The sequence below is a fragment of the Eretmochelys imbricata genome, chromosome 5 (assembly GCF_965152235.1).
Source record: "Eretmochelys imbricata isolate rEreImb1 chromosome 5, rEreImb1.hap1, whole genome shotgun sequence".
NCBI classification, from domain to species: Eukaryota; Metazoa; Chordata; order Testudines; family Cheloniidae; genus Eretmochelys; species Eretmochelys imbricata.
Genome location: NC_135576.1, coordinates 51,345,718 through 51,358,924, shown reverse-complemented (window position 1 = coordinate 51,358,924; position 13,207 = coordinate 51,345,718). Strand labels below are relative to the sequence as shown.

The 13,207-nt window shown below is 37.9% G+C and overlaps 1 protein-coding gene across 3 annotated transcripts in view; it reads right to left on the bottom strand.

The window, feature by feature from the left end:
- The window catches only part of MSH3 (mutS homolog 3), a 184,897-nt gene that overhangs the window by 53,140 nt on the left and 118,550 nt on the right, over positions 1-13,207 (bottom strand). For all 3 annotated transcript variants that reach the window (XM_077817126.1, XM_077817127.1, XM_077817128.1), the window contains 2 exons: positions 9,836-9,950; positions 4,527-4,684 (listed from right to left, as the gene is read on the bottom strand). In XM_077817126.1, coding sequence (XP_077673252.1) covers positions 4,527-4,684; positions 9,836-9,950 — 273 coding nt within the window. The remainder of the gene's footprint in view (positions 1-4,526; positions 4,685-9,835; positions 9,951-13,207) is intronic.

Genomic DNA, 13,207 nt, shown 5'->3' with positions numbered 1-13,207 from the left:
CTTAGAGACTAACAAATTTATTTGAGCATAAGCTTTCGTGAGCTACAGCTCACTTCATCGGATGCATTCAGTGGAAAATACAGTGGGGAGATTTATATACATAGAGAACATGAAACAAAATTCAAAAATTCATATGCTTGTTTTGTTAAATTATATGTTTGTTGTTGAAGAAAAAAATTCAGAATACATAATGTTGTTTTAGTTAAATAAAACAATTTAAATGTCTGTCTGGTGATGTTCTCCTTCTAATACAGCCATGGCAAGAAAATCCTCCAAATATTGATGACTAACCTATTGAATTGGAGATAGTTCACCTCCCAATGACTTCATAAATATCTGCTTCAATTACCTCTGGTAAATGAAATACCCAATCATTCATTTTCAGATATAGCTGTAAAACTAATCTGAAAAGTTTTCAAAAATAAATCACTTTAAAAATGTATAGTGTGTACCTCCTAAAAATGAAACCTACAACTATCTCTGAGTTGTGAAGAATATGTATGAAGGTTATAACAACCAACAAGAATGCACTTTTATGTAGAAATCCATGATTAAATAGAGTCCTCCTGACTAGTGATTTAAATCAAATCCACCATGGAATGGTTTCATCTGGTGTTCGTATATCAGTTTTTGGCAAATTTCACAGTAATTGAAGAATGCCATATCCAGCTGATTCTGTAAAACTAATTTAGTTAGGAAGAATATAATTACCTAGTTGGAATTTCATCAGGACCCTAAATAACATCTTTATTCTTACAAAAAGAGCTATGGGATTTTTAATGACTACAGCTGATCATTATATCAGACGAATGTCTTATGTGAAAGACAGCATCTCCAATACTACAGTATTCCCAAATACTGTACAATAAGGGATCATTGGTTCAGCACTGACTCAAGAGGGAAGAGAGTCAGCTAGGGAGTCACTAGTTCTGTTTCCTAAAGCATCTAAGTCTTTCTTGAGGTTTTCCATCAAAGGACTGACACAGTTCAATCCTGCTTAGCTTGAAAGACCTGATAGGAACCAGCACATGGTACGGTTGGCATGACTGCAGGCAAAAATTATTATAAAGATCTACGTAAAAACATACATCATGCTAAAGAAAATATTTAGCATCAGAGCAATGAATAATAAAAGCAGTTGAAACTCAAGACACATTGAATGTGAGGAGTTCAGACCGTGAAATAAAGGACGCACAATACACTGACTCCCTAATGACCACATAACCAAATGCCACTAATAGAGACAGTGATGAGATATAAATTTCTCAATCTCTCTGAAGACGTAACCTTTCACAATGGCAGCTGAATACAGGTGAAGAAATGGGAGTAAAAAAGCATCCACGTAACTGTTGGAAAGTAGGAAAAAAGAGAGGAAAAATGACTCAGACTGGTCCAGTCTGAGTCACTGTCAAATGACAATCCAGTAATCACCCCAAACACACCAAGAAACCTGCTCTCTACAGCTAGGCACTCACATACCACAGAATATACTCCCAGTAGAAAGTCCGGCATATACACCTTAACATGTTCAAAACCGCCTTCACTAAACAAGGACACTCCACCAGAAGTAGGTTGCATCACGGAACAGGCCACCCAAATACCCCAAAAAACCTGCTTCAATACAGAAATAAAACCCCTTCTGACCGCACACGTAGTTGTCATCCACCACCCCACACAGACGGAGCATCAACAAAAAACTACAACCCATACTTGAAATCTTTCCTGAACCCCCTCTTCTGGCCCTCAAGCAACCCTCCAACCTCTCCAAGCTAATCATCAGAATCATGCTCCCGACACCGACTCAAAGGGGCAACAGACCCACCCAGAACAAGAGATGCAAAACCTGCAGACATAGCTCCACTGCTACAATGATCAACATCCAATAACAAAAATGATTAGCAGACTGGAACACATGATTTATGAGGAGAGGCTGAGGGAACTGGGATTGTTTAGTCTGCAGAAGAGAAGAATGAGGGGGGATTTAATAAGCTGCTTTCAACTACCTGAAAGGGGGTTCCAAAGAGGATGAATCTAGACTGTTCTCAGTGGTAGCTGATGACAGAACAAGGAGTAATGGTCTCAAGTTGAGGTGGAGGAGGTTTAGGTTGGATATTAGGAAAAACTTTTTCACTAGGAGGGTGGTGAAGCACTGGAATGCATTACCTAGGGAGGTGGTGGAATCTCCTTCCTGTGAGGTTTTTACGGTCAGGCTTGACAAAGCCCTGGCTGGGATGATTTAGTTGGGGATTGGTCCTGCTTTGAGCAGGGGGTTGGACTAGATGACCTCCGGAGCTCCCTTCCAACCCTGATATTCCATGATCCCCACAACACACCTTTCAAGATCAATGGGTCCTATACACGCTTAGCACATGTGGTATACCTCATGCAGTGCACTAAATGTCCCAACAACAACTATGTGGGTGAAAAAAGACAATCACTACATCCTCAGATGAACTCACACAGGAAAATGATAAAACATAAAAACACCATATCACCTGCAGGTGAACATTTTCCACATTTTCACTCTGTATCAGTCTTCATCCTGAAAGGAAACCTGCACAGCACTTTCAAAAGACGAGCCTTGGAGCTTAAAGTCATAACTTTGTTAAGACATTAAAAATCATGGACTGAACAGAGACACTGGATTTATGACTTATTACAACAACCTATAACCACTAACAATCTCCCTTGCTGTCTTCTGACCCCAGCCTTCCTTTTCCCCCTATGACTGGAGTGGTGTCAACAGGCCACTTCACCTTGAATGTTCCCTTGAAATATCTTAACTACTTATGCTAAACAATCTGTTCCACCTTGTATTTAGCTGTAATACTCTGAGTACATTTCCCAGACCTGAAGAAGTGCTCTATATAAGCTTGAAAGTTTGTCTCCCTCACCAACAGAAGTTGCTCCAGTAAAAGATATTACAGTAGAACCTCAGAGTTACAAACACCAGAGTTATGAATTGACTGATCAACCACACATCTCATTTGAAACTGGAAGCATGCAATCACGCAGCAGCAGACACGCTCGCCCCCAAAAAAAGCAAATACAGTACAGTACTGTGTTAAATGTAAACTTCTAAAAAAAAATAAAAGGTAAAGTTTAAAAAAATTGACAAGGTAAGAAAATTGAAATGAAACAAGCACAGAAACAGTTAAGATGGTTAAAAGCAGCATTTTTCTTCTGCATAGTAAAGTTTCAAAGCTATATTAAATCATTGTTCAGTCGTAAATTTTTGAAAGAACCACCATAATGTTTTGTTCAGAGTTACGTACAACCTCCATTCCTCACGTGTTCGAAACTCTGAGGTTTTACAATATTTCACCCACCGTGTCTCTAATAAAAAAGGTTGGTACATTCAGATACCATTATGCAGGAAGCCAAAAATAATCTTTAAAACTTCTCTAAATGGAACGTTGTTACCAATGCAATAGATACTATACCTTACAAATCTCAATTTCCTATCAGCAAAGGCTTATTAGGTTGATTAATAACACAGTTTGACCTTAGGTTTCTAAGTATAAGAAAATAGGTAAGAAAAGGACAGCTAATAGCTATTTTGATGTTTCAACTCCAATTAACTTCCAGTAAGGTAACAAATTGCTTTCTAATCCATTAGATTGCTTGGCATGAAAGTGTATCATGTGATATGTTGTTCCTTCCAACTATGACAACAATGAGATAAAAATACAACATTTTTATACAATAAAAATATTACTGATAGATAACACAGACTCCTTGTTTTTCCTAACTCTAAAAGGTACTCAAATGCCGCAGTAGGAAAGTTTATATAGAAGAGACCTCTCCCAGAGGAGTATGTTCTTTTTGAAATTTAAATTCAAATGGCTTCAGCAATCTTACCTTTTTGCAGTGTGTGAGAGAGAGAGAGAGAACCAAAGAGAGAGAGGAAGAAATGGGGTAGTGGGGGGAAAGGGAGACAATCACAGTAGGATGTTTTCTAGAATCTATTACAGCTACAAAATACAAAAATGTGGGGTTTGTAAATGTTCTTATAACTTTATTCAGCACTGTTTTTTAAACAAATCTGTCATTTTGTGCCAGTTTAACTGGAATGACTAATTTTTTAAAATGAGGTAAGGTAGAGTAGTAGGCTCAAGGATAAGGCATAAAATATGTGGGACAAAATTTTCCAAACTTGATTGTCTACACTTAGACACCACTATACTTGGCATGATTTTCAGATATGCTTAGCATTTCCCACTACCATTCACTTCAGTGCAAGTAGCAACTGCCTACCACCTTTAAAAATTAAGCCAGAAAGATTCTGTTTGAAGATTCAGACTTTAGGCATTTAGGTTTAGACATTTTGGTTGGATGTTTTATTGAGGGGTAAGAAATGAGAAAGTGAATAATTCATTTAAAAATAACATAATTTTGAAAAATATAAGTGCATGTGTATACCTAAATTAAATAATGAAACTGTACTCTGCAGTGCAAAATCTGTGCTACAGTAATTCCATTCCACCCTCCATCCCCAGAACATAAAAGAAGTTCTGATAGATTACCTGGTAAAAATACCATCCACAACACCAACTGTGGACTCCTCTGCAGGAACATAGGAACCGATCTGTGCCATGATCGTGATCAGTGCAACTTGTTTTATGTAGGAGCTCTTTCCACCCATGTTGGGTCCAGTAATTATCATTACCCTTTCTTTGTCCCCCTGGAAAATGCAAAACAGCTGTTAAATATACACTACTGAGACGGAGTGCTTATTTAAGTGATAGTATGCTTTACAATGATATATGTACGAGATGTATGTACAAAGGGTATGTTCTCAGTATTTAATATGCCTTCTACATAATAAAGTTCTTTTCCTGAGGGGAAGAAGCAGCAGTTTAAAAAGAACATTATTTACTTCTAATAATAATTTTTTGAAGAAACCATTTAATAGGATATCCACTTTTGTTGCTCCATGTACAGTGTGACACTAGTGGGAATTCCCCTAATTTCATAAGAATGTTGACTCTGTGCTTGAAAAGGTTGTATGTTCTAATATGATTATAAATTTATCCTTCCATCCCATACAAAAGTACTACAGTAATGGCGCAAAACACTATGTTTTACAAACCACTACTACAACATTAGAACGGCCATACTTGGTCAGACCAATGGTCTATCGAGCACAGTATCCTATCTTTCGACAGTGACCAGTGCCAGATGTGTCAGAGGAAATGACCAGAACAGTACAATCATCAAGTGGTCCAGCCCCAGCTTCTGGCCGTCATAGGGTTAGGGACATCCAGGGCATGAGGTTACATCCTGGACCATCTTGGCTGACAACTACTGATGGACCTATCCTCCATGAACTTTCCAATTCTTTTTTGAACCCAGTTACACTTTTGGCAGTCACAACATCCCGTGGCAATGAATTCCTCAGGATGACTGTGCGTTGTGTGAAGTAATACTTCCTTTTGTTTGTTTTCAACCTGCTGCCTATTAATTTCATTGGGTGAGCAACGGTTCTTGTGTTATGCCAAGGGGTAAATAACACTGCCTTATTTATTTTCTCCATACCAGTCATGATTTCATAGACCTCTATCATATTCTCATCCCCCGCGCCCCCCACTTAGTTGTCTCCTTTTCAAGATGAACAGTCCTTTTAATTTATCTTCATATGGAAGCTGTTCCATACCCCTATTCATTTGTGTTGCCCTTCTCTGTATGTTTTCCAATTCTATCATTTTTTAGATGGGTGACCAAAACTGTGTGCACTAGTCCAGGTGTGGGCGTACCATGGATTTATATAGTTGCATAATGATAATTTCTGGTTCATCATCTATTCCTATCCTAATGGTTCCTAATATTCTGTTAGTTTTTTGACTGCCACTGCACACTGAGTCAATGTTTTCAGAGAACTATCCACAATTACTCCAAGATCTCTTTCATGAGTGGTAACAGCTAATTTAGAATGCATAATTTTGTATGTCTAGTTGGGATTATTTTTTCCAAATTTTGCACTTATCAACACTGAATTTCATTTGCCATTTTGTTGCCTACTCACCCTGTTTTGTGAGATCCCTCTGTAACTCTTCGCAGTCTGCTTTGGTCTTAACTATCTTGAGTAATTTTGTATGGTCTGCAAACTTTGCCACTTCACTGTTTACCCCTTTTTCCAGATCATTTATGAATATGTTGAACAGCACTGGTTCCAGTACAGATCCTTAAAGACCGCACTATTTATCTCTTTTCACTATGAAAACAGACCATTTATTCCTACCCTTTATTTCTAATCTTCTACTAATCCATGAGAGGACCTTCTTTTTTTAAACCTGTGACTGCTTACTTTGCTTAAGAGCCTTTGGTGTGGGATCTTGTCAAAGCCTTTCTGAAAGTCCAAGTACACTATATCCACTGGCTCACCCTGTTCCACATTCTTACTGACACACTCAAAGAATTCTAACAGATTGCTGAGATATGATTTCACTTTACAAAATCATGTTGACTCTTCCCCAACATATTGTGTTCATCTATGTATCAGATAATGTTCTTCTTCATTCTAGTTTCAACCAATTTGCCTGGTACTGATGTTAGGTTTACTGGTCAGTTATTGTCAGGATCAATGCTGGAACCTATTTTAAAAATCTGCAATTTCATATTTGAGTTCCTTCAGAACTCTTGGGTGAATACCATCTGGGCCTTGTCACTTATTACTGTTTAATTTACCAATTTGTTCCAAAATCTCCTTTATTGACACCTCAATCTGGGATAGTTCCTTATATCTGTCACCTAAAAGAATGGCTCAGGTGTGGGAATCTCCCCCACATTCTTTGCAGTGAACACCAATGCAAAGAATTCATTTCTCTGCAATGGCCCTGTCTTCCTTGAATGTACTTTTAGCACCTTGATCATCCAGTGGCCCCACTGACTGTTTGGCAGACTTTCTGCTTCTTGATGTACTTTAAAAAAACAACAACAACCACCTTTGCTGTTAGTTTGTGTCTTTTGCTAAATTACTCTTCAAATTCTTTTTTGGACTGCCTAATTATACTTTTACACTTGACTTGCCAGAGTTTATGCTCCTTTCTATTTTCCTCAGTAGGATCTGACTTCCAATTTTTACAGGATGCCTTTTTGCCTCTAACTACCTCCATTACTCTGCTGTTTAGCCATAGTGGCATTTGTATAGTTCTTGTATTACTGTTTTTTTTAATTTGGGGAATACATTTAGTTTGAGCCTCTATTATCATATTTTCAAATAGTTTCAAATGCAGTTTGCAGGCATTTCACCCTTTTTACTGTTCCTTTTAATTTTCATTGCTTCCTCATTTTTTTGTAGTTCCTCTTTATCAGGTTATATGCTGCTGTGGTGGGTTTCTTTGGTATTTCTCCTCCACACCCTTACATTTAATTATATTATGACTGTTATTTCTGAGTGGTTCAGCTATATTAACCTCCTGGACCAGATACTGTGCACCACGTAGGACTAATTTAAGAATTACCAAGCCCCTTGTGGGATCCAGGACTAGCCGCTTCAAGTAGCGGTCATTAATGGTGTCTAGAAATTTTACCTCTGCATCCCATCCGGAGGTGACATACCCAGTCAATATGGGGATTTTATGGCAGGGGTTTTTTTGTGTGGGTTTGTAGCCTCTCATCTCCCTGAGCATTTCACAGTCACTGTCACCACCGCGGTCAGGTGGTTGATAGGATATTCCTACTGCTATACTTTTATTATTCAAGCATGGAATTTCTATCCATTGAAATATGATTCATTTAAGATTTTTACTGTATTTGACTCTATGCTTTCTTTCACATAAAGTCCCGTTCCCCCACCTATAAAACCTACTCTATTATTCTTATATATTGTGTACCCTGATATTACTGCATCCCATTATCATTCCACCAAGTTACTGGGATGCCTATTATATTAATATCCTCATTTAATACCAGGCAAGTTACCCATCTTAGTATTTAAACTTCTAGTATTTGTGTACAAGAATTTATCAAATGTATCAATATTTAGTTGTCTGCCTTCATGTGATATAACTGAAGGGGACTCTTTGTTTGGCAGTTTCTCTTCAGTTCCTACCTGTACTTCATCAAGTTCTATCCTCTCCTCTTTACTAGATCTAAAGTAGCCCCTTTAATAAACTTTCCCCAAAAGAATGTGTCTGTCCAATCTGTCTACTCCTCTGCATCTCTCAGCTTTCCCCCAGCTGGACTGACTATCTTATAACACTAATATTTCTTCTTTCATAAGGACTATCCTGACACTATTGGTACGTTTGGAACAGCTTTTAAAGTATTCACAGTTCTATAACTTAGTCAGTATTTTAAAATTTGTCCAGTGATTAACACTTAGACTTAATTCTTCTCCTAATAAAGAGTCTAGAATTCTCATAATTTCTATTTTTAATTTGGATTTTTCAAGTGATATCCCTTTTTCTGTACATGAAGAAAGAACAGAGCAAATATAATACCTATCCTGGTACTTATAGGACTCCTATCATAATATCTGACCACCACCCAAATATTTAAAAATGGATACATCTCTATTTCTTATTTCCCAGCCTGTAGAAGAAATAGCTTGTTTACACAAATATGTTTTGAAGTAATAAAACCAACTTTTAGGTTTGAAGTCCTATCACTAACTTGATACATAGGAAGAATCTAGTTCATGAACATTTTTAAGAGGATATCAAGGGGAAAGGGGACATGTTCATGTTATGGCCCTGACAGAAAGGCTCTAGCAGAAGTTTCAGGCAGGTAAAAAATATAGTTGAAGGCATTTCTGCAGGCATGTTCTCCTGATGATTCAAACTGTTTTATTTGAAACTAGAAGCATTTTGATGAACTAGGTTTCGACTCACCATCCACAGAAAAGTAAAGAGAGCTGGAAACACTAGAATCAACACTGATTATGTCAATATCACCCAGATTTTATCTATTGCTTCTGTAACATATGAGTTGCTAAATTATAACATTAGAACATGGCTAACAGAAAACTGTAAGATGATTATTGAATAAAATGCCAGATTTTTTGGAAATACCATTTGTAATTAGTTCTGAGTTGCGGAAGAATTTTTTAATGTTCATTTTGCACTGAAGCAACATACAACACTTTTATATCAACATTCTATAATAGCTTTGAAAAATAATTTGTATGTAAATGTATGCAATTACAAAGTAGAATATATTTTACCATAGCAACAGCTCCATATCAACACCTACAATAAACACAGAAAAATAAAGTATGCAAAGGCAGCCGATGTTCAGAAGTAGGTTGAAAGTATTTTTTTCTGTTTGTACAAAGCAGAAGTGTAATATTACAAAAAAAATTTGAGGTGAATATTTAGTGGCAAGGATTAAAAGACCCTGCAATTCCTGAGAGAGATTTCAGTTTCTCAGAACAACTTAACACGTCCCTCCCCACCACCAAAATCATAATACATATGTTTCTCAGAAATATCCATATAAAATAAAAACATGAGCTAACATTTTTCTGCATTAGCTGTATGTTAATACAAATCTTTTGTAATAATGCTTATGTTCCTTAGAATAACCACTTAAATTCTCGTTTTCCCAACCCTAATCATACTGTCTTTTGGGGTCACCTTTCCAATTTGTTTGTGCCACTAGTCTGAATGATGTTGTTGAAGTGTGCAACTTGCTGTTTGAAATCAGCAAAACGTTGATAATCAAGCAATGTGGCAAAACAGATATGGACATGGATTCAAGAGATATCTTCTGAAATGCAAGCAAGCAGCCATCTGTATAATTAAATTTATTTATTTAATTTCCTGGACCAGAACAAATTCTAGAATCCTTCTCTTGATTGCTATTCAATTCCTCATTATAGTCCCATACTTACGGCTAGGTTGGTGCTGTTTGGAACATACTGATCTTGTTCTCCTAGCAGTTCATCAATCACAGGGTGTCTGCCATTTTTTATTATTATTTTTTTCCCTTTATCTTGCACAACTGGTCTGCACAAAGAAGAAGATGTTAGTACACTGTTCATTACATTTAATTATTTAAGCATATCATGATAAAATTTTAGGGAAGGCATTCTAAACAGCATACAGATATCTTTTCAATAAACCATAAACAGCTGAAAAATGAATTCTAGTGCAGAATCCATGAGTCTCATACAGATGGCAGATGTGTGTGTTTGCGGAACTTTTGAAAAGAGGCATGAAACATTATGGGATGCAGATAAAATTATGGGATGGAGAAAAATGCATGATGGGACATGGGAACTGAAACCATGTTCCCAGTCAACCCTGTGCAACTCATGTGCTCCCATGAAGCACTACAAACAATTCCCAAAACTCCTTACACTAGATGGTGGTGAGTTGCACAGTGGGATAGCTACCCATGGCGCACTGCCCTCTGCATTAATGCAAGCGCTTCTAGTGAGGACGTGCATCGCTGACACAAGGAGTATAACGTGGACATGCACAAGCGATTTAATTACTGCGGTGACTGTATGTTAATGTAATTTAGGCCTGGTCTAGCCTACAGAATTAGGTTGTCATAAGACAATTTACGTTGACCTACCTCTGTAAGCGTCTACACTAAAACGTCCCTCCCACTACATGCACTTAATAACTCAATCTCCATAAGAGGTATAGCGCTTAAGTCGATGTAAATAGGTCGACACCGTGTCTGTATAGACAGTGCCTTGCTTACATCACCTGTTGCCGCTCAGTGCTAACAGCTGCAGCCCCGCTGCCCTGGGGCTGACAGGCAGGGCAGCGAGGCTCTGGCTGTCAGTGCCCCACAATGCCCAACTTAAGTCAGTGCAAGCACTCCTGGTAAGGATCCGCACCAACAGAAGAAGCGTAGTCTAGACACGAAGAGACTATTTAATTACTGTGGTGGCTGTAACGCAATCTAACTTGAATTGATTTAATTTTGTAGTGTAGACTTGCCCTCAGGGCGTCACAGCTAAATACAAGGTAGAACAGATTGTTCAGCATAAGGAGTTAACATATTGTAAAATACCACTCGAGGTGAAGTGGGCAGTTAACACCTCTGTAGTCATAAGACAAAGGACATTCATACACATCTAACAAAATATTAACAACCCAAAAAACGCTGTAGCAGCATTTCAACTATCAAAAAGAGTTCAGAGAGCAGTGAATGGGCTTCTCTATTATGCCAGATATTTTCACATGGATTATTCATAAATGCTGATTCATAGTTTGATAATGTACTTTCAAATTATTGTAAAATTTTTAAATTTAAAAAAGTAAATCTGCCTAACAAATTGTAATTGGTTGTGCTATTATGAAACACAATTTTAGAAAAAATTAATTCACTGTATTTTTCTAATCATTCATTGAAATCATTGAAGTTTTTTAAAATTAAATAATTTACAGTGGAATGCAATAAAGTATCCTTATACCAACATTTCTTAAAATTCTGCAAATTTACAGTCTGTGAAAATTAATATAGAAACACAAGATAGACATTATATCCAAAATATTCGAACTCAGAAATGCTAAAGTGAGCTAATGTGAAGGTCCAAATTCCAAACTTTCTTTCAGTAGCCCTCAAAAATTAATTATTGACATCTTCCCTGTGGGTTAACACATTAGAGAATTGTAGTAATTCCTTCTGAAGCTTAACTGATAGGCCTGCTCCCTGCCAGTTTAATATTTGATGAATTATTTAAAGTCCCCATAGTGAATTAACCAGATTTTAGTTTGTTTTCTCATCTGAGTATGCAGGAGTAAGATACCAATTCTCTGTAGACAAAGATAAGCAAAGTTCTCAAAGGTCCAAAAGTGATCAACATTAGAGAGAGAGAGAAAACTGACTTCACTTACACGACACACATTTAAATATACTTCCAAAGGGCTCTACTTTGTTCTAATGCGATTTTCTAATAGCTTGCAGGTGAAGCCAGCTCACAGTTTAACCATTTACCTATAATTTTATTGCAGTTAAATAATATTAAGTAAAATATATTTTAATTGTTTAATATATCCAACTGTTACAATATCTCCCAATAACATTATTTATTCCTTCAGTAAGACTTGGAAAAGTACTCTATTGCAATGATTTCAAGTGTATACCTAATTTAATTAGTATAGTAGTAAACTAGTAAATGTATAGAATATGTTTAGAATATTTTGGAAATCAAGACAAATCACGTAACAGAAAATTATTTAGCTAAAAACATTTTTGTTTTACTCTTAGTTGTTTCCACTAAGCTTTGTATTTTCTCAAATGCCTTTCCTCTGCAGAAGTAAAGTTTTATGTGGGTATACAAACCACAAGCCATCAACAGAAGGGAAAATTTGTGGGCTGATAAATATTAGGACTAACAGGTTGAAACACAAAGCTCTCATATAGTCTGTGGAAATCATCATCTGCAAATATTAGTTTTTATAGAAATGTTAGCACTAAAAAGACAAAGATCAAAATTTTTTGTATTCTAAACATAATAAAACGGTCTTATAAGAACAAGTGAACAAAATTCTCTCTTCATATTTACTCAGCTTTATACCTAAGTTTCCTCTGAGGCGCACAGCAATGCAGCAGGCTATAAAGAGCCTTGCAAGCGTGCAGTAACAGGGGCCTGACAGGGAGGGGAGCAAGTTGGGGTGTGCAGGCCAGGGCTGCCGTTGGCCTCCTCCCTGGCCCCGAAGCTCCTGCCAGCGGGGAGAAGGCTGGGGGGAGTCCTCTGGCTCCATCCGTGGAGCTGCTGCTGGCAGAGAGAGGGCTGGAAGGAATCCTCTCGCCCCAGCCCCAGGGCTGCTGCAGACAGGGAGAGAGCTGGGAGGAATCCCTGGGGCTACTGCTGGTGGGGAGAGGGCTGGGAGGAATCCTCTGGCCCTAGCCGCAGGGCATCCTGCCCCCCAAATTTCTCATTCCCAGCCCCACCCCAGAACCCGCACCGCCAACTGGAGCCCTCACCCCACACCCCAACCCTCTGCCACAGCCCTGAGCCCCCTCCTGCACCCCAAACCCCTCATCCATGGCCCCACCACAGAGCCTGCATCCCAGCCCTAAACCCCCTCCCACAATCCAAACCCCTCGGCCCCACCCCCGCCACAAAATATCACCTCCCTATTGGTGCACCAACAAAATTTTTTCTGCACATGGATATAAAAAATTTGAGGGAACATTGCTTTACGCCAATATTGAGAGTTTTAGCAAAGGTGTTATTTGATATGTCAGCTGAGGACTACTAAATTGAAACAGACTGAAAACTGATCAGCACTGTGGAATT